At 37.0% G+C, this 27,456-nt stretch overlaps 1 protein-coding gene across 4 annotated transcripts in view; it reads right to left on the bottom strand.

The window, feature by feature from the left end:
- The window catches only part of RTTN (rotatin), a 216,018-nt gene extending 189,131 nt beyond the window's left edge, over window positions 1-26,887 (bottom strand). For all 4 annotated transcript variants that reach the window (XR_011966004.1, XM_072604121.1, XM_072604122.1 and 1 more), the window contains exons 1-9: window positions 26,584-26,887; window positions 25,996-26,183; window positions 21,107-21,308; window positions 20,244-20,333; window positions 17,712-17,802; window positions 15,277-15,391; window positions 12,298-12,448; window positions 9,402-9,567; window positions 4,584-4,753 (exon numbers count right to left, since the gene is read on the bottom strand). Coding sequence is in view for 3 of the 4 variants with exons in the window: in XM_072604121.1 (XP_072460222.1) it covers window positions 4,584-4,753; window positions 9,402-9,567; window positions 12,298-12,448; window positions 15,277-15,391; window positions 17,712-17,802; window positions 20,244-20,333; window positions 21,107-21,308; window positions 25,996-26,183; window positions 26,584-26,614 (1,204 nt within the window). In the remaining variant the exon portion in view is untranslated. The remainder of the gene's footprint in view (window positions 1-4,583; window positions 4,754-9,401; window positions 9,568-12,297; window positions 12,449-15,276; window positions 15,392-17,711; window positions 17,803-20,243; window positions 20,334-21,106; window positions 21,309-25,995; window positions 26,184-26,583) is intronic.
- Between the last annotated feature and the right edge of the window lie 569 nt (window positions 26,888-27,456).

Below are 27,456 nucleotides of genomic sequence, written 5' to 3'. Positions count from 1 at the left end.
AGAGTCATTGAAGTCCAGTGGCAAGACAAAAGTCAAGATGACTGCTGATGTCCTGGGTTACAGTGGATGACCTTGGTGTCTGACCAAACTAAGTGGTCCACAGAACCTGTTTTAGCCGCCTTCATGGTCATTGGAACAAAGTGTTTTTATCCACCCATTCTGCCATAAGAAGTCTTCAAATGTTTGTGGTTTGACAGGTTTGAGGCCCATCAGTTACCCTCAACTTGGTTTAGCCCATCTGCCAAGATGCTTTATTGGGGTGTGGCCACTGCAAATGCTACAGCTTCTTAGAGTCACAGGTGAGAGCTGGGTGAAAGGCAGACACCAAAAGTGGATGAACAGCCCTGAAGAGGCTACCCTCCTAATCTTGTCATGTAGTCTGTTGTGATCATAAGTTTCTTTCCTCAGAATTTAGACTACAAGAGTTTCTCAAATTTCAAAAGAAGCCTTCTTACTCACAAATACAACTGTCCTTATGAAAAAGAGACAAGGAAGAAGAATATAGCAAGTCAAGTCAGGCAGAAAGAGAGACTGTTCAGACTGGCTGAACTACAGGCTGAGGTATAATTGGGAGTTTTGATTAAATCTATTCTCAGCACTAACACTTTAAAAGATAAAAAAATGCATCATTTAACAGGAAAGGCCTTGATGTTTTTGTGTCTTAATATACAGAAGATGAGGTTGGGTTTACTCTAAATTTCAATTCAATTGTACCTCCTTCCATTAACCCCTCTTAAATCACTCCTGTTGGAAACTGTCTCTTCTAGCTAAAGCACATATTGCCTGGCACCATTAATGCTAATCAACAATCATTAACTGTCTTTCCTACTTTTATCTTTGTTTACTTGCTTAAGTTCTCAGAACTAATAAAAAAAAAAGGAAAACAGAAGAGACATTATTGATTAATAACACTAAGATTTTGGTTCTGATCCTACAAACTTCATTCTCATTACTAATACTTGAAGTACAAAGAATCAGATGTTAGTAAACATATATTCAAGTCAGGTGCTATAAAATGTACGATTTTATTTGTTCAGAAAAATATACCCCATGAAAGTGAAAATATCCTAAATGTTTCCCACTCCCACTACACTCAGACAGACTAATTCAGATTTCAGGACAATCCATTTTTATACCCTAGGTCTAAAAAAGCAAAAGGAGCTTTCAATTGAGAAAACTGATAGATTTATATAATGGTTAAATGAATTTAGTCCTTGGAAGGATTTGTACTAGTCATGAGCATCTCCCATGCAAGGATTTCAATTAAGTCTAGGACTGGCCTCCAGGCTTAGATTACTGCCAAGTAGAGACTGGTGTGCCAGATATGAGCACCTATTCTAAAAAAGGAATAAAATCTTAGATCAGTCCCAGAACAAAGTTATCCTCAACCTATACCAAAGGCAGAATTATATAACAGAAGAAAAGCAATAGACTGTGAGGAAATAGAGTAACAAAGCTGGTACTAGAAACTAAGTATGTGACATTAGATATGTCACTTCAACCATCATACTCCTTTTATCATCTGTAAAATGACTAAAATACATGATCTTTGAAGTGTCTCTGAGCTACAGAATTCCATTTTAATAAAAAGTTCCAAATATATATATATACATACATATTCCAAACATGTCTAATAGCCTACTAAATGGAAAAAGTAAATTTCTAGTTAATAAAAGTAAAACAAGCTAGTACATAAAAGGCCTCTATAGCTTCAAAATGAGAAGACTAATAATGAATTATTTTATAAATCACTCTTATTAAGCAAAATTATTTTATAAATCATTCTTACTAAGCAACATTTACAAATTATGCAGGATCCTAACAACAGAGTGGCAAGAGAAATTTTAGAAAATTAATTTACCAAGAAATACCAAGCATAATTAATTAATTTGGCTTTTTGCATCAAATTAAAAAGTAAGAAGGAAAAGTATAACATATACAACAATTTTAAAACTAAAAAACCACAAAAATAAGAATTGAAATCCTCAACCAAGAAAAATATTACACATTGGCAAACAATTACTCAAGACTAAAGTTTAAAACCTTCATTAAATGTTCTTAACATTAGTAAAATCCTCATCCCTCATAGGGGATATTAATAGTTAGAATATTAATAATTAGTCACATAAATAGCATTATAGAGAAAGAAAGGAGGATTTTGTTACCCTTTTTAGAGCTATATAATAGTTAAATGAATTTAGTCCTTGAAAGGATTTGTACTAGTCATGATCATCTACCATACAAGGGTTTCAATTAATTAAGTCTAGGACTGGTCTCTGGATTTAGATTACTGACAAGTAGCAGCTGGTATCTCAGGATCAATGGTCATGGCAATGTCTAGTTTCCAGGAGTTGGATGATAACTCCCAGATAAGCCCCAAGGATCCTAGATAATTCCTAAAATCATAGTGACAGGCAGTCCTAGTGAGGGTGTGCAGTGAAATACGGGGTAACATAATGGTAATATTTACTACTCTTACACCAAATGATGATATTGCTAAAGTTAACCTCTGAGCTTAATGCTGGCAAGATGTCTTCTTTATCTGTTGCCCTATAAAGTAAGTACTGGTCAGTGAGGGAGCAACCCATTTGGGATTTGGGTAATACCTAGAGGAATGCATTTACCTGTCTCAACCAGCCCCCATTGAGGGTTGATGGGATTTGGGGGAGTGCACAAGATGTGCATGTCTCCACTGACCCCATCAAGACATAAGGAGAGTTGCCCCACCTTCTCATCTGCCTCTGCAAGAAGGGTAATTGTAGAAATGCTGCAGGAGTTAGTGCTCCCATTATCAGCAACACTTTGGAGAAGAATAGACTAGAATAAAGTAAGATTATTAAACCCTCCAAAGATGTCTTCCTGGCCTTCCTGTCTGATCAGATCAAGAATAAACCTTTTACAGGCTGGAGTCCAAAAACTCCAGTGTCTCCTGTGTTATTTGTGAAACATACAAGCAAAAAAAAAAAAAAAATCTTTTCTTTCTTTTTTTTTTGAACTAAAGTGTGGTTTTCCAAAGAGAAAAAAGTAACAAAGATCTAGACTATAAACTGAGTGTAATTTCTTAAAACATAGGCCCTTATTCCACTTCTGGAAAGCATTCCTTAAAGACTTGCATGAAATATTTTTAATTCTCCCAATGTGAACTTTAAAGAATATAAACTCATTTATCTTGTATTTATGTTTTGACAGGTTTGTGAACCACAGAAGAAAATGATTTTTTTTGAGAAAAGCAATGCTGTTTTCCAAGCTTTTGTCCCTTACTACCTGATCTAGAGAAAGAATGAATAATCAGGATATTGTAATTATTTTCTAAACAGAATACAACTGTATAATAAAATAAAAAATTAGGAGTCCTGTTTAAATAAACAGGCAAAAAAATTTAATAAAAACAGAACTTCTATACGAAATAGTCAAAACTTATTTCCAATATGTGACTAAATGGGAAAAAAAGAAACATTAATAACTAAATGGAATTCTCCCCCTAAAAATACACTTTCAAGTTGATTTCAATATGACAGGTTTCCATTAAATATCAATCATGGCAACAAGAAAAAATTAATTTAAAAAATTATTCATATGGGATATTTTTATATAAAAGTATGATAAATAACCATGATTAAATGTTCTTTAATATTTAAATCAAGCACTATTTATATGCATAAACCTGTTAGTCAGGAAACTGTCACTGATTACACATTAATAAATAACATTTACAAAGTCCAACATTAAATATAATAGAAATAACTTCTAAAAGCCAGTATTTAAATTAAGTTACCAGTATGAAGAGGTTCAATTTTAATAGGTTGAATTTAGAATCATAAATCCTAACGGTTGGCTATTTACATAAAGAAGCAGACTTCTTTGCAACCTCATCCAGTAGGGAAGAAAAGGGATACAAATTCATTACAAAATAAAATACAACTGGGAATGACACTACAGAGAAGATCTAAACTTGCTAACAGCTTTGTACAGTTTAGGGAGGAACAGAGTGAGAGGAAAGAATATTTGCTTGAAGTGAAAAACTCTCCAAAAAATTCCTGAAAGACCAATGTTTTGCTTATCTTTTCAACCATCTTCTCTCTGATTTATTCAGGTTGCCTTCTGTTTTCAGTGATTCTATTTTTAAGCAGGCATGAAGACAGACTTAAAGGGCAGTACGGTAGAGTAAAAACTCCCTAGCTTCAAATCAGGAGAGATCTGAGTTTGATTCTTGGCTCTAATATTTACTACCTGTGGACTGTGAATCTTTTCTTATCTGTGAAACAGGCATACTAAAGACTTACACCATATATCTCACAATGAAGTTGTGAAGAAATTCCCTTGAAAACTTGAAAGCACCAACTACTACTGTATATAGACTCCTTTTGGTAACCACACTGGAAGAGAGTGATGACATGGCCTAAAGTAGGTAGTCTCTATTTTCTAACTTCTGCTAGCTGCTCAAGGAAAACACATAATCTCAAGCAGTGTGAATGCCCTATGTGGTTGGTTTAAAAAGGAAAGGAAAGATGCAAGATTTCTCAAAAATACCCAAATTCTAATACAAAATGACCCCAAGAAGTAGCTAATTCAAACCAACTCACTTGTCCTTAAGAGAGGGACTGCTGATTCCAGAACAGAGATGCAGAACTGGGGAAGACTAAGTTGCTGGAATTGTAGCTCCAATGTATCCTCAATTTCTAGCTCTCGCAGATCAGTCTGTGCCACATCCAAAGGTGAATGGATGGAAGGTCTAGGAACTGTACTACTTTCACTGTAGAACCAACAATAAACACCAAAAATGAACTTCCGTAATTCAGTTAGTAAATATTTCTTAAGTGCCTATTATACGGCATTGTCCTAGGCACTACAAATTAAAAAATAAAATAAGATATAGTCTCCTGTTGCAATCTAATAGAAGAAGATAAAAAACAAAGAGCTATAATAAAAGGAAGAAAATGATCAATGTAAAGAGGAGACTGAGGACTATTAATAGCTGGATAAGAGAGACATTCCTTGCAGTTAGTGGGCACTGTTGGGGGTAGGAGTGAGAATCAGAGTGGGCTTCATAGAAGGTGGCACCTGAATTTAACTTTGAAGAAAGAGAAGGCTTTCAACATGTGACTTTGTCAGGAAGCCTAATCCATGCATGGGGGAACAGCTTGGATAGAGAAGAAGGTAAGACAAGAAAGAAGAGAGAGTAACCTAGCATGGCTAGAATAGAATATAAGAGGAGGCATTATGTGAAGGTTAGAAAAATAGAAATGGAGTTAGATCATGAAGGTCCTGAAAGCCAGGAAAAAATGTACACCCAATTCAGAAGGCAGAGGAAGTAACCAAAAGTTTTTGAATAAGAGTGACATGATGTAACGCCAAGCATAGCAGTACATTTTGACAGCTGTTGCTGTGAATCTAGAGGGTCGAATCGCACAGTATAGTAAGCACTCTATTTATTCAATTATGAAACTTATTCAAGAAACTAAAGCAAAACATTCACAATCCATAACAGCATAGCAACTTATTATCAAGGTGGTCACATGGTCTTAAACAAAACATATCATTCAGTATATAACATAGATCATCATTAAGTATATAACACAGCATGCCCCCCACCTTCTACTTGTTTATACAGTCAGGGGGTCCCAGGCCAGGGTCTTCCTTAGCACAACACATACCCACGGGTAGCAAAGAATATCCTAGGTCACAGCAGGTTACAATTCCCTCAATCAAAATAAGTGTTCAAATCCTAAAAGTCTCCCTGGGGGTATGTCTTTTCCACACTGCTACTGCAGACTCCCACCTAGCACTCTGAGATTAAACACACTCCACCCCCTGAGTCCCAAACTATCCCACAGGGGCATGGCAGGAAAGCATTCTCAATCATCCTGCCTTGCTTCAAAACTTCCATCTTGACTCAGGGCCAAGTCCCAAGCTCTGTGGTTCTTCCTCCTGTAGGTCTATAGGTCAAATGATCCTGGCTCCTGCCTGGATCCTGACACAGAAGGCTCTCTGCTCCTGTTCCAGGTCTCAACTCCCAGGGACTGCTCCATTCCAAGCTCTTCCTGCTCCTGCCTGACAAGAGGCTCCAGGGGCCTTTGCCTCTCTTCTGTCTCTGGGAAAACAAAGCTTAATCCAGCAACAACAATATTTACACACACATTACCAGCACCTCCATCTCAATTCACTTTTGAAGCCCAGAGGCTCTTTAATAACAGTTCTTAAAAGAGGTTTAAGCTAAGCCTCCTTCCTGTGGGCAGGTCTTTGCCATTCCGCTAGGTTCACTTTCATAGCCAGGAGGCTCCTTCCCTGCCTACGGCAGTTGCTAGCCTTCTCAAGCTCAGTGCTCATTTTCTTCTTCATCTTCATTGTCTCTTCTCTTCATTTTCTTCTTCTTCTGGGTTCACATGTATGAGGGGAGAAGGGGCATCTTATTAATGGCTCCCCAGAGTCTCATCCAGAACTCATTCAGAGTTCTCAGGAGTGAGGTCGAAGGCAATATCAATCTTTCAGCTTATATATGGCTTTACTCAACATCTGATTGGCTGAGCCCACGTGAGTAGCCGGCCCAGTGTATTATCTGACAGGCTCAGTGCAGAGAACCTATGAGTACAGCATCGACTCAGCATCACCCTGGCTCAGTGCCCAAAGGCATAGCAGCTAGCACCTTAACACCTAACCTGAAAGGAGATCCTCCAGATGTTTACAGTTTAGCCTGAGGCTAAGAAACTGAATTTCAAAAGACAAATAACAAAAATCCCACCTTGCTTGCAGTTAACACAAGATCAAGATGGTACATCAGAAAACCCAGAAAGCAATGAAGGATGGATTGGAAGACAAACTAGGACCAAAAAAATGGTTGAAAGTTCATTATAATGAACCAGGCAAGAGTAATATAGTCCTGAACTAAGGTGGCAGAGAAGGAATGAAAATGAGGAAACAGGTGAGAAATACTATGAAAGTTCCTCTCAGTAAAGGCATGAGAGTATATACTACTGGAGAACAGTATATACATTGTCAGATACTGTAACTGGGTCCACCGTTTTTGTTTAACTATTTTTCTTTGTAACAATTTGGAGGGGACACACAAAGGGGCTATACTCTAGAAATGACCGTAGTATAAAAGCAAAAGTCAGGAATAAAGCCTATTTTTTTAAGTGGAAGAGAGGAGACACATACAGGGGAAAATCTAGTGCTATCAAAAACAAAGCAGATAAATAAAAATCTATTTTTTAAAATGCCTTGATGGTAGAACTGATAGAACTTGCTAATCAAGTACAGGTGACAGAGTGAAGAAGAAAAGTCCAAGTTATACATCTAGGTAGCTAAGACACTTATGATGTAATAGTTTCTGGGTTCATGTTCAGTTTTAAGCATGTTCAGTCTGAAGTGCCAGTCAGACATCTGGATGGATATATATGGTAGGCAAATGGAAATATAAAATCATATCTGTGGAGAGAATTTGAAGATGGAAATACATGCTTGTTCCTCAGAAGAAATTTACTACATATTTATAACTTTGCTCATAGGAAGTGTCATATTGCCCACATTTAGATTTCTTCTTGCCAAAATTCTAAGCAAATTAGATCCCTAAACAAATATATATGATTGAATTCTATAAAAATGGCTCAAAATTATAACTGAAACAAAAAATTCATTTGTAATTTGTTCTTCCAATGGATTTGGAACCATGTAATACATGTCTGAAGCAAAAAGAAACTCTTATGCTTGATCACATGGCTTATGCCTACTAGCTGTATGACCCTGTCATAGTCACTTAACCCCATTTGTCTCAAAAAAAAAAAAATAGGTAAGTCATATAATCTAGTAGTCTTTAAATGATTCTAACAAAATGTTTCCAATACTTATTTATTTTCTGTCTCATGACATCAATTTTTTTTTCATTTATAACTTGTCCAACTCTATCTGGAAAAGAATGTTAACAAAGGAAAAGAGCAGAGATCTAATTTAATTAATATACTTCATACAAAATAAATTTTAATAAACCTTGCAAAATACATCATAACAAAGAAATCAGTAAGCTTTGCTCATTAAAATAATACTTAATGGGAAATCCTTTTTCATAACAGAAAGAAGTCCTAAGATACCTCCTGGGAGAAGGGAAAATATCAATAAATATTTAGCATGAAGAATTAGCAACAAGTAAACTCCCCAGTCCCCTGAAACATACATACATACAGACACACACACACACACACACACACACGTTAGAAGAATAGGAGAAGGGAAAAAAAATCTAATTGAAACTTTCTCTGTTTCATAGGAAAAAAATTCACATCCCTGGTTGATAACTATAATCACCTTGTAATGACTATATGAGGATAGGATATAATCTCTTTTGAAGGGAAAAGGACTGGACCAGTTTGATTGGTATAAGGAACGCTCAGATGAGGAAATTCCTCCGGTGCAGTTCAGCACCTTTTCACAATTTACAGGCATAGAGAGCTTCCTGGAACACAAGAGGTTAAGTGATTTGTCAAAGATAACACACAATTAGTATCTATCAGAGGCAGGACTTGAATCCAGGTCTTTATGTCTCTTGGCCTGCTCTCTATCCACTATGCCATGCTGCCTCTCATATACAAAGATAAACATAAAATACTTCTGGACTAAGGATAAGACATATATCAACACTTGCCACTGCATATCCAGATTAACTTTATTTTTAAACACATTAAACATAGGAAAAACTAGAGTTAAATGAAAACTAAATCAAGAAGGAGCTAATTCACTTTAAAAATTTTTTTTTCCTGGTGACAGAATTCACAAAAGATTCCTTAGATAATATACATCTTCAATGCATTTAAAATGTTGGCATTTACAAAAAAATTAATACACTTTTCACAAACACATCTAATGTTTAAAGCCAGGTCTACATATCCAAACTACTTCAAAGAGAAGATGACAGAAATGCTTCTTTCCCAACACATAAACAGAAACCGAGATGCAACGAGAAGGAGTGGCCATGGTCTTGTAATTAAGAAATCCAGGATTCAAGTCCTATCTCAGATATTTCTTAACTACATCACCATCAGTAAATCACTTAACCCCCATGTGCTTACTTCAGCTTACTTCCTAGGACTTATCAACCAAGTCCAAAAGGGTTATAATCAGCTTTGGTGAAGGAAGTTCCCATATCAGAAACTTATTTACACTAGAATGAAAACTTCTTGCAAGTAGGGATTGTTTCTTTTTTTCATTCTTTATTCCATGTTTCCCTAGTGCCTAGCACAGTGTCTAGCACACAGCAAGTGCTTCATAAGTATTTCTTGATTAGCTGATAAAAATCACAGATCCTTCATATAGCCCCATTATAATATAAACAACAACAACAACAGGAAAAAAAAACCCAACAGGTTCTGTTAAGATAATTTCACTAATTTATCCACTTTCATTAAGGTCACCTGGAAGATACTGTATCCCAATCCTGGCCATCTCCTCTGGGACGCAAGCCTATGTGTCCAACCACTGAAGGTCGAGGGCTACTGCTTCCTGGGGAAGTATTCTGGGAATGATGGGCACCTCTTGTTTCACGGCTATAGGACAAGGAAGAATTCTGGGAAACTGTGTCTGATAGAATAAAAAATAAGAAAATTATCAGTTATGTATGAATTAGCCAAACTCATTAGAAGTACTTACATATAATTCTTCTAAGCAATTTTAAAACCTCAGATTTGTGCCACCGGTGTACAGTCATAGGCTGAGGTAACAGAATGTGGTACAAAGAGCACTGAACTTAGAACATACAGAAGTGTGCATTCAAATGTCAAGCCCAACACTTAGCCGTTGTGTGACCATGGGCAAGTGAGTTGACCTCTGAGCATCAACTTCTTCATCTGTAAAAGAATCTATGCTACCTGCAGCACCAACTGCAAAAGGCTATCGAAAGGAAAAAAGTAACGCATATGAAGTACTTTGTAAACCTGATATAAAGAACTGTGAAAATGTCAACTATTACATAAACATAAAATTTGGAAGCTGAAAAGGACCTAAGACAGACACTGATGTCCAGATGAGTTACAATGCTAATGTCACAAACACAAGCATTAGTAGAAATTAAAACCAAGGCCCCCAGATTTTAAATCTACTATATCAATGTATCTCTATTAATTTGTCATTGATTTAGAGTTATGCCTGGCAGAGAAGTAATTTTCATATTGGATGCCTTAAAATGAGTATTTGAAACTCCCCAGTCAATGTAATTTACCTTTAGCCTTAACCAAGGAGGCTACTTCAGTATTGATGAAAAAACTGATTCCAAGTTTTCTGCTGGCTAGGTCAAAACTATAAATATTTCCCTAAAAGGGTACTAGGTACTGAGAAACTCCTATCTATCAATCAGTCATTTGCTGTAAATGGTATTAATAATACATTTCAGAACTACAAATCAAGGACTACTTAAACCTTCTCAGATGTGTGAAAAAGCACCTTCAAATGGCTTTTCCATTTGGTGAATTATTTTATGATAATTTGTAATGATGCAGCAAGTATGGTTGCCTAAATTTCCAAGTACAATGGCATCACTCAGAAAACTCTCAGTGAAAAAGTAAATTAGCTGTGAAGTGTTATGACAAAGTAACACCAAATTATTAACATATTCTGCTTCCAACTAATGTTGGAAGATCTTTATAACTCAGAAATCACAAGTTACAAAGACTATTTTGATATGCTAATAGCATTTATTCTATGATATTATTAGACGGTGCTTCTCCCTGAGCAGATTATCACAGATAGAATTTGACCTTTGGTTAAAGTTCCTCTCAGCTGTAAGCATATATGCATTTTTTTAAAGTTATATTCACATTCTCCTAGCCAGATCAAAATTTTCACTTATACAAAGCATGCACACAACTAATTATGAAGCAATACTATGCTGAAACACAATCAGAGCAATATTTGATATTAACAAAATGCCTCACAGCTCACAGGAATTCCTCACAGGAATCTTAGAGATAATTTAGTACAACATTGTCATTTCACAGAAGAGTAATAGAAGGCCCACAGCAGTGACAGTATTTGCTCAAAGTCAAAAAATATGTACACTCTATGAAGGCAATTGATATTTCTTCAGAGACCATGAATTTCTACAATAATGCCCTGTAGTAGATTTCTGCACATGGCAGTCTCTATTCTGTTTCCTCCTACTAAAGATTCTCCACCTTCTTTTGACACCATTCTTAAGGACCAGTTTCTACTGTTACTCAAGTGATTATCACCTGCTTTCCCCAACTGCTATAATCGTAACAACCCAGGGAGATTTCCCTGCCAGTACCCCCTCTCTCAAATCAAGATGAACTTATGAAAATATGATTAACTTAGGGTTTCTTCTTTCTCATTTAATATTTTCTGGTCTATGAAGGAAATTTTTTAGCCAAGGCTAAGGTAACATTAGCTCCTAGGGACTTTGTTTTTTAAGAAACCTCCAAACTTGTTCTGCAAAACCTTAAAGGATTTGACATTATGCTGAAAATGAATAGAAGTTTCTTGAAATGAATATCAACATTAATTACATATAATTTCTTTTACATGTTAAAATCACATTTTTCCTGCAATAACATTTTTGAAGTCAAAATGGAAAGCCATTGAGAAAAAATTAGTATAAAACTATTCAATATGTTCTCAAAAGCAGTCACTTGGCCCTCAGCAGAGGAATCTTAAAGGCAAATCACTTTAATGTTTTAAAAAAGGCATCAATAAAACTGCTTTTAAAGGATACTGGACTAGATGGCCTCTAAAATCCTTTTAAAATATAAAAAAATCTAGGATTCTGCAACATAAATCCAGGTAAAGCCACAAACTTTTACTTTTAAATCAGGTGTAGTAATCTTTTCACATTACTAGGCATTTAACATACTACAAAAAAACAACTAAATAAAAGTTTGGCGAGCAAGAAAATGTAAATAAATATTTTATTCTCTTCTCACCAATAATATTAAGCCACTGTTTCATCAGCATTCAACCTTGAACTAAATCACAAAATTAATAACAAGTAGAAAAAAATATAAGAAATACACAGAAATATAACTATGGCCATTAACTCCCAAGAACACCTTGGTTTCATTATTATCATTAGTATAAGAATGGAAAAATGTAAATACTTGGAGAAAAAATATCTGGAAATAGTTTTATTATTTATATGCAGTCTGTGCTTTTTAAATATAAGAGTCTATGTGGGGAAGAGAATGGGTTTTGTATTGTTCAGTTATACAAGCTCTATTCTATAGCATTATACATTGGAGACTTTTTCCACTATAGTTATACACATATAGCCAGTCTAATGAACAAAAGAAATAAAAAGACCTTGTTTAAAGGAGAAAAATCCTGGATCTCTGTGAAAGTTAAGTCTGTTTCTCAAATATAAGCACAATTGTTGCAGACATGACACTGCTTTTAATGCTAACCGTGGCTGTTCATCTCTTCCAAATGCCAGATTCAACAGAGATAAGAGATTCTGAAATAAATAACAATAAAAATTATTATAAGAACAATGCATCTGACTTTTCTGCAAATAATTACAGGAGTTAAATGTGTGTAGTTTTTTATAGGATGAGTGAGGGCCCTTCATCAAAAGGAATATATAAATTTATACATATTATAAAGGAATATGAACCAAAAGGCTAAAAATGATCTAGCACAGAAATATGATTCTAGCTCACATTTAGATAGTAGTTTAGAGCCTACAAAGTAATATCCTCACGTTTTCTTTGTAAGACAGGTAATACAAGTATTATTATCTCCTATTTGACAAACGAGAAAGTTAAAGCTCAGAGACATTAAGTGACTTGTATAAAGGAATATGGTTAATCATCAGCAGAGGTGACATTTGAGCCTAGATTTTCTAGATTCCAGTCCAGTACTGTTTCCACCAGGCTAAAATAGTGAACTTGAATGAAAAAATCTAAGAAAAGAATTGAAGAAAAGGAGTCAAAGCTTGCTAACAGTGAAATCTATATGGAAAAAAAAAGGACTAAGAAGGAGAAAACTGAAGTTAGAAGAGGGATCTTTAGATAAGAGGGTAAGAGAATAAGTTAAAAGGGGGATATTTCAAGGGTCTTTAGATTTAGGGAAATGGGAGCATGAGGGAGGGAGCTTTAGAAAGGAGGAGGAAATTGGTCAAACGGATACATAAAAGGATGTGTAGATTTAGGGGAATTCGAGGATAAGGGAGGGATTGCTGGAGTGGGGGTAGGGAAAGTAGCAGGAGGGCAAGGTAGCACATAGAAGTAAAGTAGTTAAGGGAGTAAAATAAAGTAAAGTAAAGTAGTACAGGAGTTAGGAGAGATGGGGGAAAAGAGATATGCACAAACATAAAAACAAAATTAGGAGTAGAATCTCTTAGGGAAAGTACATATTTATGTGTGTGTGTGTGTGTGTGTGTGTGTGTGTGTATATGTATATATCAATACCTATATATAAATATATCCATGCTTAATCGTAGCCTTGGGGTGGTGGGTAAGGAGGAGGAAGGGGAAAAAAAACAAAGTAAAAAATGTACAAGAGAAAACAAAAGAAAACCTACAAGGAAGCAAAGAAAAGATGGAAAGCTTTCAACATAACATACAGTATTTAATACATAGGCTTTCTTGAAATGATAAGTTATTGGCATATATTCTGAATCTTCTCCTATGTTCTGCTGTGCACATGTTTTTTTTTATTTTATATTTAAGTTTACAATTTTTTTCTGACTATATACTTAAGTTTTATTATTTGTCTAAAATTTTTAAAAAAGGAAAAAACTGAAGGTTTCCCAACATAGAATATTTCAATTAAACAGGATAAAGTCTTCATCTTCTAAAGATGTAGTAAGCCCTTTTGCCATCTCTTATTCTACATTATTTAATCGACCTGGCTTTCAGATATTGAAAGACTTCACGATCAACTCATCTTCCATTGCCTTCACCTACCAATATTGAAAAACTGAACATGAAATGTTTTATTTCATTTTAATCCCAGGGAAATTATTATTTATGACCTTTCAACCCCATAACTCTGATCATGCCATGTTAACTGGTTATTCCCAAATTGAATGCTACAGCATTTCTGGATGCATTTATTAAGATCTTACTATATATAATTGGCAACTAGGTAGTTCAGTGGATAGAGCACTGGACTTGGAAACAGAAGACATCTTCATAAGTTCAAATCTAGCCTCAGATACTAGTTGTGTGATCCTGGGCAAGTCACTTAAACCTGTTTACCTCAGTTTATTATCTATAAAATGAGCTGGAAAAGGAAATGGCAAACCACTCCAGTATAATTGCTAAGAAAATCCCAAATGGACTCACAAAGAGTCAGACACAACTGAAATGACTCAACAACAACAATATATAAGGCACTACGCTAACTGAGATTGCACACATAAAAGTAGAAAAACAGTGCTTGGTCCCAAGGAGCTCAAATTGTGAGAAACAACATGAAAATATATAGGTAAATATGAGGAATATGAGGAGACAACACATTAAAATCTAGGGGGATCAAGAAAGGATTCCAATGGGAGATGGTACCTGAACTGCCTCTTGAAGAATGCTAAGGATTAAGAAAGGAGGGAATACATTCCAGCAAAGAAATTTACTGTATATCCAGACCATACAAAAGCCAAGTTCAAGGAATAGAAAGTCTAAGTTTGACTAGAATATAGACTATATCCAGGGTGGTCATTTGAGGTAAGTCTGAGAAAGGTAGACTGAAGTCAGATTGTGAAGGGCAACCTGAGGATTCTGTATTTCATTTTAGAAGCAAAAGGGAGTCACTGAACTTCACTAAGTAGAAGAATAACATGGTCAGAATTGTGCTTTAAGAATATTATTTGGTCAAGTGGGGGAGTCTAGAGAGGAGAAAGGCTGAAAAGGAGAAGGCTACTGCAATAGTCCAAGCAAGAAGAGAGCACCTAAACAAGAGTAGTACATGTGTAAGTATGAGAAAGGTACAGGTGGCAGGAAGAAATGTTGTAGAGATAGACTACTGTCCTTCTGCCTAAATTTTACAAGGTCCAAGATCCCCTCTGTCCCATCCATACAAGGTATATTTAAGGAGTCCAAACCACATTCTACATGGAAGCTAAGAATTGAGCTGCTTCCAAAAACAGACATTTGTAATGCTCTGTACTTTATTTTCAAATATGAAAATTTTGGAATATTATTACTATCATTATTATTATTATAAAATTCTCTTCACAGATTTCCACTTTGCTTTTATCTTATGAATAATTGCTCACTATTTTAAAATACAAAATTTAACAAATATTTTAGCAAATATAAAGATATTACCAAATATCCTTACCTGAATAATCTTTGGTCGATGAAGGAAAATCTCAGGAGGAAAATCTTGCATGATAACATCTTCCAACAGTTCACATGTATTCCAGACTAAAGTGAAGTTACTACTTCTTAAAGAACTAAAATAAATCAAGGCATTATTTGGAAAAACAACCTACCTGCACAGTAAAGATCATCAAATACTTTAATAACTCTATTAGAGAATGCATTTCAACACTTCATTATTAGAAATTTCATTATCATAGGTAGAAATATTTCAAGAGGCATAGGAAGGAACATGTTCCAAGAGACTGATTCTTTCCATGCCATACCTCAGTTAGAATCCTTTCCTCCTCTATCCCCTCCAAGTTGGAGCTCCCCTCTCTCTTGGTCTTACAGAGAGCACTCCATATCTCTCAGCACCTTACCCAAGATTGCAACTGAGAGGCCAAAACCTCTGTCATCTGTAGTGACCAAGCCATGAGAGTTCTACGAGTATATGCTTCCCTTCAGCCATGCTCAAGTGGTATCCTGAAAAGACCTGTCTCCTCCTTAGCTGTGGTGTCATTTAGTCATCCCTTTATTCATAGATGGCACTATACAAATGAGGCAGTTATTACCTTCCATATGTTTATAATTCAGGTCAGACAACACTCACATGAACAAAATACCATGCCACAAGCTAACTTCCACTAGTTGGCAGGCAAGCCACTCATGACAAAGCAGTAAGTCACCCCAAGGTAGAGAAAGGAGGTAGGTGAGTAAGAAGGCCCTAAGACCCAAGATCTCTTTGCTCCTCCTTTCTACTCAAATAGCTGCCTAAGGACTCTAGGTTCAAAAGCCTCATGAGCAGCAGCCTCTATTGCCACCTCCACTGCCTTCTTTCAGGCAAAGACATCAATGAAACATAGGCCTGGTAGCTCCCACAGCCAGCACTGTAACCGTCACACTTCTTCAGCAGCCATGGCTACTTAATATAAAAAAAAAATAAAGCTACACACAACTACTGCACTTGGTGTTCTCAAAGGGCTCAACATCAGGAAGACAAAATGAATAAGTAAGAGGAGGGTAAGGGGACAGGATAAAGAAATAGAGATAGGGTAAAAATTATGATTTCCCTTTGCCTCTTCAGATCTGAATTTTTCTTTGTTTTCACATTGAAGACCTCCTTCTAGGAGTGAGGATGAGGACAAAGTATAGAGAAAAAGAATTTTTTTTTTGTTCTCTCTGATAACTTAGCAAGCACAAGGGCATCTGAACCCCTTTACCTCCTCTTCTAGGAAGTAGACTTGTCTCTACTTTGAGCATAGAACAGGTAGCAATCATTTGGCCATGGAAGATGTAAAAATACCTTACTCTCTATTCAGGTCACTGAAAGTTTTTCCCTATTCACCTCCCTATTTGTTCAAAATAAGATTCTCAGTCTTTGTCATTTTTTTTTTACTAGCTCTCTACAAGAAGGCTACCAAACAGTTGGTAGTTCAGTTTGGCTGGAAGTGAAATCATGTGAAAGGTCAGAAAGATGTGTAAGTGATACATAAGTGAGTGGAGAGCCTTGAATGCCTAGCTAATTTTATGTTTTCTCCAAAACATATCTACAAGAGACAACGGGGAATCACTGAAGATTTCTGGATAGGATGCTTTTTGGTAGCTTTATGGATGATGGAGTAAAGACAGAAGAGACTGGCTGGCAGGAAGACCAACTCAAAGACTATTAGAAATCACTCAGACTAATTTTAAGATCAACCACAATATAGGCCTTGCAACCATTTTTTTGGATATAGCTTAATAATAATGAGACTAAGATCAGAAGTTTCATTCCTGCAGAGGTCAATCTACTTTGATCTTTTTCACAGCCACAAAAAAGAGCACTACTATAAACAAATCATCTGAAGCATACAATTTACTACAAGGAAAATCTGTTAGAAGTGAGACTATCACTACTACTATTAATACAATTCAAAATATAAATCAATGGTTGCATTTGCATAAATAAAAAGGCAGGGTTTTTTTTTAAAGCACTAACAAATGAAACTCAATTACAAAATCTATGAAATTAAATTTTTTTTTTTTACCACTGGATAGCTTCCTTGAGGTTTATTTCAAGTAAGTCTGTATTAGTTTTATTTAATCTAGAGCCAATGACAACTTAATTTTGTAAAGTAATTCACAGAAGTAAGAATTTCAACATAAAATGGGTATAGATATTTACATAGAACATATTATTCCTATCTAGGTAACATATATTACATATGGAACTTCCAATATATAGGTCCATATGACAAAAATTTGAAGAATCGAAGCTGACTTCCTTTTATTCACTTCACTGAGTATAAGCACAGTATAAAAATTAATAAGCTATTATATAGGATACTGAAATAAAAATAATTTAAATAAATAATATTATTTAAATAAATTATAATAAATAATTTAAACATTTAAACATTTCAACTACTATACCTTTCATTAGAGGAAAGAACATGTCTATCTGTTGCAGTGAGCGGCAACCAAGGAAATGTGGAAAACTTCAAACATTTCACAGTCTGATTTACTGTTAATGAAATAGCAAAACATGCAGTTATGAACACAGAATCACAGATATTGGGCACTAGAAGCATTCTCAAAGGTTATCTGTTCTAATTCATATTCAAAAGGAATCCCCATCATAATATATAAAAGTGGGGATCTAGCCTCTACTTGAAGGAAAACTACATCTATAATATTCTTCTGATCCACCAGCTTAGTAAGCCTGTCAAAAAAGAAAATAGGATTAGACTGGCACGACCTGTTCTTAATGAAGTCATACTGGCTCTCTGTCAGCACCGTTAAAGAGCTATTTTTTACAATTATCAAACTTCAGAACAATTTTCCTTAATAACAAAATGACAAGAAAAAAACAAGACTGCCATCATAAGCTCCATCTTACATCAAAACACCTATAACTGCAATCAAACAAATATTTCATAAGACTCAAAAACAAGACAGTTTGATGGCAAAGTCACTCAGAATGGCAATGTTTCCCACAGCTACATACATTGCCATCTTCAAAGGAATCTTTTTCCTAACCAAAGATGTGTTTACATAGTATTAAATAGGCTACAGAAGCTAATTCAATGAGAAACATTTATCATGAACTAAGCTGGATAATCATCTTAGTTTCCACTGAAATTTCCATTTTGTTCCCTACCTCTCAGACTACTCTCTGTGACCCCATTTGGGGTTTTCTTGGCAAACATAATAGAGTAGTTTGCCATTTTCTTCTCGAGATCATTTTATAAATAAGGAACTAAGGCACAGAGGGTTAAGTGACTTGCTCAGGATCACACGGTTTGTAAGTGTCTGAGGTGAGATTTGAACTCAGGTCCCCCTGATTCCAGGGCCAGTACTCTATCCTGTGCCACCTAGCGACCCCTTAATTGATAAGAGAGTTAATTTTGTAGGAACAGAGAGAAGGCCGGTTTGGCTGGATTGGAGAGTGAGGAAGAGGGACTAATTAGCAAGTAGAGATCATCCCAACTTTATATATTAACAATAATAGACACATCATTAAATACTAAAGTTAAATGCCAATGAGAAAAGTTCATTTTAAAATATTCATAATAACATTATATGTCAAAGATTAAAAGTTAAACAATAAAAATACAGACAAGAAGATAATTACAGTTACAGGATCAGCATTAGAACTCATACTAGAATGTCACTTTTCAATTAGATCATAGCAGTTAACAGGAAGTTCAACAATACCAAAGATAAGTAAAAGCTACAGAATACACAAATGGTATTTTTCAAATGGTTCTTTATCATTCCAGAAGTTAAAGTAGCAGCACTGAAACAGTTTCTCCATATTTCCTTTCAATTGGCAAAGGCCATTGTGCAAATAAGGACAATGGCTGGGGAAAAATCTCAACAAGTTAAAAGAACAGAATTACATACAGACAAGTACTTTTAGAACAAAAAGAAAAAGAAGTTTATCTCTGAAGGGTGATCAAAGAAAAAGGTGCTTTGATTACTATTTCTTTTAAAGAAAGGAGAAAAAAAGTAAGAGGGAATTTTAGCTTGCACACTGAGCTCTTAAGGATTTTACTAATAATTAGTTAAAACTATAAAACACTGAACTAAAGAACTCTTTTAAGACAATATTTTAACAATGTCAGACTCATTGTATGTGCTCGTTATTTTGCAAACTTTTTTTTTTCTCTCTTTCATTCTTTGTTACAAAGGAAGGCTCTCTGGGAAATACAAATGACATAAAAACAAGAGATATCAGTAAAGATTTAAATATTTTCTTCAACTCAGATTTGAAATAAAATTCAGAAACCAAAAGGTCTCTAACATTTTCATGAGCCCCATGCACAAGCAAATATTTATCCCTTCTGACATCCACAGCTCCTTCAACTGTTCCCTACATCATTACATCACTTAGCTTGGTGACTAACTGTTAAAGACCTGCCTGCCTTACTCTGTGGACTAATGATAGAAAACATGATGATCACAGCAATTACTGAGAATCTATTCTGTCATCTCAAAAACAAAGCTAAGTAAAAACCTAACAAAAATTTTAGGCAGATGAGAAATGCATCAAGCTTTTAAAACACTATTACATATAATAAGCACATAGGTTGGTTGAATAAAAAAATTAAAAATTGATCTACATCTCTAGAAATCCATGACTCTCCCCTAGTTATTCTCTATCTTCACTTAGCTTTCACTCTATTCTCTCTAATGGATAAGTATGCTTATGTGAGTTCTGGGGCAGTTAGGGAAAAGTTTCCAAAGTGGATCTGCACTTAAAATACAAGACCATCAGAAAATAGAAGTATCTTCAACTGATTTTCTGGCTGGTACATTTACTTGCCTCGACTGAAAGGATGTGTCCTCTGCATACTCTAAATTTTATATTACGCACTGTAACATAATAGTAAAAAATTTACACCAAAAAGGATACTTAAATTTAACAAAGAATACATAAATGATCATCATAAATATACATACTCAGTGATCCTGAATAGCCTTCTGTCTGTTGGAGACTGTTTATGTCCTGAGGAAAATATCCAGGTCTAATTTCATTTTCTTCTGGTAAAGCTGAAGAGAAAAAAAAAGTTACCAAACTTGTACTGGCTTCCTCTTTTTTCTTTGCTCCATGAAAATAAAATTTATTAATTACTATCTTAATTTTCACAAGGTTTTTATAAAAAAAAACATCTGGAAGGACACTGTTTAGGGTTGTTCTCATCTGTAACAAGTCTACTTACTATTCCCTAGAGAAAAAGTTACTGAATCCTATATTGGATAGGTATATGTTTAAAATTTCATCAATTTCAACCTAAAGAGTTCCTCCTCCACACCTCCTCAGCCCATCACTTTTCTATCAATCAAGCTCAATTATTTTAGTTCAAATGAAAATATTTAAATCTGTGGATTGACACAATGGATTAGTTGATGGTTTTTTTTCCAGGATCTTTATTTTACCTTCTCACTCTGGATTTATCCAATCAACCAGTAAATATTTATTAATAAATGCCAGGCACTATAGTGGGCATTGGGAATATAAATACAAAAAAGTGAAACAATCCCTGATCACAAAAGGCTTATGTTCCAATGGAGAAAACAAAATGTACACACCTAAGTATACACAGAATATACATATAATAAATATAAAATTACTATTAGGTAGTTAGGGAAGGAGATAACTTATTAGGAAAGAGATGAACCTACCACTACATTAAACACACAAGGGTGCTTCATCAAGATGACCATTTTTCAAAGTCTACCTTTTTTTAATCTATCAGCAGTTAGCTTTAGGAAAATGAGATTTTTTTTTTTTTAAGGAATATATCATATCAATTTCAGGTTACCAGTTTTGGGTCCACATACAAATGGCTTGGTTTGGAAAAATGAAGAACGATGATATGGAGAAGAATCATCTGAAGGAAGAATAAACAGGCCATCCAAAATACCATCAATTTCAGCCTGCAAATCTGGATCCACATTAGGACGAAGCATGGAGAAGAACTCATATGCACCAATATCAAACAAATGTTGGACTGCTGATGGATGCTAAAATAAAAGAAAGACAGTCTTTTGAGAATAGCTATAATCAAAAACAACTACATTTCATGCAGGCAAAGATAAAACTTTGGCCATTATCTCCACCTCCTCCTCAAAAAAAACTTTGGACTCTAGCCCTAGAATAACCTTGGGTTCTGCTAAGACATCACATCACTCCTCAGTCATCAGCTCCTAACTATAACACCAAACACACAAGAACCCCCTTCCTCACCTTCCAGCCTCCATTATATATTGTATTTCGCCATTTTAATGTAAATTCTGTGAGGTCAGTAATGGTCTTGTTTCTTTGTATTTGTATCCGTAGCATTTAGCATAATGTCTGGCACATAAGTACTTGGATAAATATTTTATGCATTTATCTGTCAATAATCTTCCAATTTTATTTTTTCACTACATTTCTGCAACTATTCCCCAAAGGAATCAATCTATATGAGAAAATTATAACTTACAGAATGGTTTCAGAAATACATACAATAAAATACCTGGTAACTATCAGGAAAAAAAAGCTTAGCAATATGGTTCTCTAAAAGGACACCAGAAGCACAGATTAACAGGAACAAAGTAGTACCCTTCTTTCAAATCCAAGCTAGTTTCAAGTGATTCATGGTTTCCCAGAGCAGCTCTTCCACAGCTCTCCAGGCATTATCTCAAGGACCCCTATATCACCACAGGAAGCCTCCCCAGCCTCCTTGAGCAGCTATTATCCAGCTCCAGGCCTCTCTCAGACCCCTTGCATCAACAGGAGTTGCACACTGCTTACTGACCCTCTGAAATCATTCCTCAAAGTTTTAACATACTGTCAATCCATCACTCCCTCCCCATTCTAGTGTTTCTGTCTTCCCAGTGATGGAGTGAGTCCTAATAAAGCTGCTCCCACATCAATATTCTGAGTTCCTTATGGGCTCACAGAACAGCAGGTATGTCCTGATTTAACCACACAATCTGTCTTTAACCACATCACTGCTCCCAGACTCAATCATAAGCCTCAGTGAACAGCAGGCCCACTGCCCCTAACTAGCCACTGTCCCCAGACTCAATATAGTCACTGCCCCCCCCCTTGATATCCTAACTTTCTCATATATGCCTCACTAGAACAGCAGAAGTGCCCATGAACTCATGCCCCACTAGAACAGAAGGTGTGTCCATGTGACGGAATCCCTACCCACTGCCCCCAGACCCATTCATCATATTTCTCACAGAAACAACAGGTGTGCCCAAGCATTCAACCACAACCACAACCACATCCATCTAATCTCAGACAACATCACAATAGCCAGCCAATCAGAAAGCAGCAGCACCAGGAGGTCCAAGGAGGATGTGGACTCCTACACAATAGAAGAGACTTTCTCTAAATAGGTACCTGCACAGTAACAGCAAAAACTGTACTTTAGGCTAACTTATGATGTAGAGAAACTTATTACAGTATCTATCATAAATTAATGCCTCCCCCCATTCCCCCAAGTTTGGGTTTTTCTGCATGCATTATGGGTAATCACACTGCAGTTCCACTGAGACTCCTTCCCTATTACCTAATCCCTTGACAAACTCCTCCTGCCTCTTTAGTAGTCATAATTTCTGTTGTGTAATCTCCATCATTACACTATGAAATTACCTGTCTTGTCCTACTGAAGCTGCTGATTCCTCTAAGAAGCCCAGTCCTCCAGGGAGCATAACCTTCAATAAATGCCTTTGCTTGGGATTGGATATGGTTTGAGTCTGTGAATTCTTTCGAGACGCCCCCCGACAACACACCAGGAAACTACACCATCAGCTGCTCCTGCTCAAACCCTGTTCTTGGTCCCCCACTTACTGCATCCTTATTCCCATCCCATTTAACATAATCCCAACAGCATTCCACTCTAAAGCTATCCATACTTTCCACTGTGCTCTCTGGGATAGCTGCGCCTTAGGTAACAAACTAACTTTCATCTTAAATGTTTTCTTTCTCATTCTCTCCATCTTCTTGTACTCACTGAAACTTAGTTCCCTCTTAATAGCAGTTTCCTTGGCTACACTCTCTACATTGGTTGTGGCAGGGGCATTGCAATACACCTTGCTCCCTGCTGCCATATTGAGGCTTTCTCTCTACCACCATCACCCAGTAACCTCTACTCCTTTGAGGTTCATTCAACACATATTTATCACTGAATCAAGATTCTCATGGCTGTTCTCTAGAGACTTTCAGGACACTATCCTTTTCTTAATGAGTTCAGCTCCTGCCTCACAGTCTTTCTCCTCCCCAACTCTTATTCTCATAGTAGGGAACTTCAACATACATATTGATACTTTCTCAAACATCCTAACCTCACATTTCCTCAACTTACTCATTTCCTATGACACACTGCTCAAACTTACCTCAACTACACACTGAGATAGTCCTATCCTTGATCTTGACAACATCCACAAATGCATCACTTCCATGTTCCTGAACTCTAAAATTTCTGTTCATAATCTGTTGTTATTTTACCTCACCTCTCCCGGTGTCAAATCCCATTCCTCCTCCTCCTCACCATGACATCTAATCCTGACAGTCCTCATTTCTTTCCCAGGCCATTACTCCTACACAGAGCACATTGGCTTCACTTTCCCATCTTAATTAACCCTTTGGTGAACCAGTTCAACTCTACACTGTCCTCTTTCTCTTGAGGTCTTTGCTATCTATCCAACTGAAGATCTTGGCCTGACAAACTTCAGTGTTGGATTACTCTCACTGTCTTCAGACTCTGCTCCAATTCATGAGCTGTTGAACAAAGACATGAATATCCAAGTTCAAATGTTTGCTATGCCATTTAATTCCTAGGAGAACTTGAGAAAGTCACTTCAACTCTGACCCTCAGATTCCTCATCTGTAAAATGAGGCAGTGGTCCTCTACTGGAAGATACAGCAAATATGCATATAAATATATGCAAATATTACCCTGTAATTTCAAGAGGGACAGACTGCTGACACCTGAGAGTAATAAGAAAGACATTGTATATAGTAAGTGAACTCTAAGCTATGCTTTGAATGAAGTTAAGGACTCTATGAAATAGGGATGAAGAGGGAATACAGTCTTCACTGTACAAAGTAGAATGTAAGCTCCTTAAGAGCATGGGCTGTTTTGCTTTTGTCTCTACATCTCCAACACAGGGCCTTGAAAACAGCAGGTACTTAATATATTTCAGTAAACTGAACCGAACCATTGTTCAACTGACCCAGTTTCCCTTAATCTTCCCTATTCGAAAATACATACCACTGGTCACAAAAGAAAACATATGCTCTACTGTAAGTTACATCATTTTTGCATATGCTTCCTTTTCATATAATTACTTCAAGGAGTCAAAACAGTTCCTACACTGATGTAAATCACAAGCAAATCACTGTAATTAGTGGATGCCCCTCACAGTTTATTATAGTCAAAAAAGAAAAATCACCACTCAGTGGTCAACCTTCTATTGATGTACCTCTACAAATTAGGCCAGTCCTCCAAAAACTGAGGTCCATCTACATACACAACTTATCCACACCTTACACCATCCCATCTTCAACTCTAGTCAAAAGATCATAAACTCTTCAAAGATTTGTAGGAATTATATCATTTTCCATCTTTGTATCCCCAACCAATTCCAATGACTTATCATATAACAGGGTCAGCACTCCTCTTTTTTTTCATCTTTCAATGCCCAATTTAATTCAAGGCCTCATCAAGACACAGAAGGGACCATGGGTTTTAGAATGATATGTCAAAAGAACATAAGAACTGGAGCTTATGCCACCTGGAAATAGTTCAAATATGCTTTGTGAGAAGCCACATTCTATTCTATGGTGTTGTTGTTGTTAGTAATGCCCAATTCTTTGTAACCCCATTTGGGGTTTTCTTGACAAAGATACTGGAGTGGTTTGACATTTCCTTCTCCAGTTCATTTTACAGATGAGGAAACCGAGGCAAACTGGGTTAAGTAACTTGCCCAGGGTCACACAGCTTGAAGTATCTGAGGCTGAATTTGAATTCAGGTCTTCCTGACTCCAGGCCAAGCACTCTATTGACTTCACCAACTTGTTGCCCTACTCTATCCCATGAGAACAAGCCTAAATTCTCGGTTCTCGAACAGCTACAAATGAATTTTTCTCCAAGGTCCATTCATTTACTAGTGTCAATGAATGATTGTGAGGTACACAAGTGGAGAAAAGCAGCACGGGTATATTACACTGGGCATTGGACTTGGAGTCAAGAAGACTTTGGTTCAAAATGTACCTCAGATCTGACCAGCTTATTTAAGTTATTTAAACTCTCTGGGACTGTTTCTTCATCTGTAAAATAAGGGACTGGCTTCAATGATCTCTAAGGTTCTCTCCAGCTGGAAATCTATAATCCTATAAGAGTGCCCATGCCTCTAAAATCAAAGATAATAAAACCAAATTTTGGAATTGGGACTTTAAAGATCATCTTGCCCAGATGAGCAAACTAGGGCCCAAAGTATTAAACAGCTTGTCCAGAGTCTCACAAGTAGTAAGTGGCTGATCCAGTGACCTATGACACCAAGTTCAGTATTCTTTACACTGTACCATAATCCCTGTAGAAGTGTCCCCAAAGCCTACAGTATTGCCTTGTGTATATAAGGCCCTTCATAAATGCATGTTGCTACTAAATTAAATCATTTGGTGACACTCTTTCATATTCCAAGATGATCTTACCTTAACCAAACTGCTGAGTAGGTTCAGAACCTCTTCTTTCATGGGGACAGTAGGGAAGTTGAACCATTCCAGCAAATAAATAAAAAGAAGTTTCTCTTGTACGAGTTCGACACAAGAAATCAAATTGTGTTCCACCTTGCAAAGAATACTCTTGAGCGCCCTCTCCCTTATCTCTGCCAGGGGATGACCTGTCCAGGGACGACAACACACACCTCATTCGGGAATCAGATACAGGGCGTCCCCATTGCACTCAGGGCGGTTTTCAGCTTCAGGACCCTAAGGCTTCGGACACCCTGCACAGGGCTTCCAGGGGGCACTTTGGGGAGGACGGGGGAGGGTGACACTAGGCGTCTTTCAGGAAGTCGATCACAATTATCAGCTTGGTTTTCTAGGGTCAAACAAGCTGTTACCCCAAAGCCAGCTCTGTGGGGCTCAGAGGCGCCCCAGGGTCGTCGGGGCGAGGAGGCGAGAGCCTCAGGAGGGAACGAGAGAGGAAAGGGGGGAGGGAGGAAGGAATCTGGGGAGGAGGGGACCGAGGAGGACGCGGGATACGGCCCCAGGGTGCCTGGGGGCTCGCCAGAAAGTTACCCAGTTTCCTGATCAGCCCCAACAAAGCCATCTCGTGCCCCCGGAAACTCCCAGCCACAGCATCGGCCAGCTCTGCATTCAACCTCCGCGCCACGGCGTCCGTCCGGCCGCAATTGTTGTCCCCGCGGAAACCGTGCCGCCCCGGTTTTGGAATCAGCTCCTGGGATAGGAAGGCGCGCCGAAAATCCCAAGCCAGGCTCTAGAAGCGCGGTTGGCGTAGTTACCGAGAAGCAACACAAGGTTGTACAGGAGAAGGAAGGGTAAGAAGAGTGCAGAAGGAAGGAACCCCTTTCAGTCGCGATGCACTTCGGGAGTTGTAGTCTTTGTCTGAACACGTTTCTCTGCGTCCTGATTGGTCGAGAAGCTACACGACCTAGGGTTCAGGACCCGCCCCTTTCTTCTAGAGATCCTGGCGCCTTGGGCGGTGCTTTACGGAACGCGGGTTTTTCGGCGGGGTTGAGAATCCGGGCGGGGCTGGAGGCCCCGCCTCCTGCGGCTCTGCCCCTTTCGCTGTGGGGCCCGAGCCCACCGAGGGCCGTCTCCTGGGCTATGGCTAGAGATCGTGCGTGGAATGCGTTTGTCTGGATATTTGAAGTAGCCCCAAAGCTAAGCCTTGCCTTTAAAAGCCATTGGCTAAATGAAGTCATTGTAGGAGCGATCCCCTGCCGCAGAAAGTTCAGAAGGGAAGCGGAAGCCTACCGGTAAAACATAGTCATGAAATTCATGAGATATTTTTTTTAAAAATTAAGGAAAAATAAAAGAAAAATGGATTATGACTGGGATATGTCTAAAAACCTCTGGAATAATAGGAATCCTATATTGTAAATAGCCAATACATGGCAGCGTTCAGTAAAAACATTCAAGGGTATGCAT

This window comes from Notamacropus eugenii, chromosome 4, assembly GCF_028372415.1.
Source record: "Notamacropus eugenii isolate mMacEug1 chromosome 4, mMacEug1.pri_v2, whole genome shotgun sequence".
In the NCBI taxonomy this organism is placed as follows: Eukaryota; Metazoa; Chordata; class Mammalia; order Diprotodontia; family Macropodidae; genus Notamacropus; species Notamacropus eugenii.
Note: the sequence above shows the minus strand (reverse complement) of the source record. Positions and strands in the feature narration are given on the sequence as shown.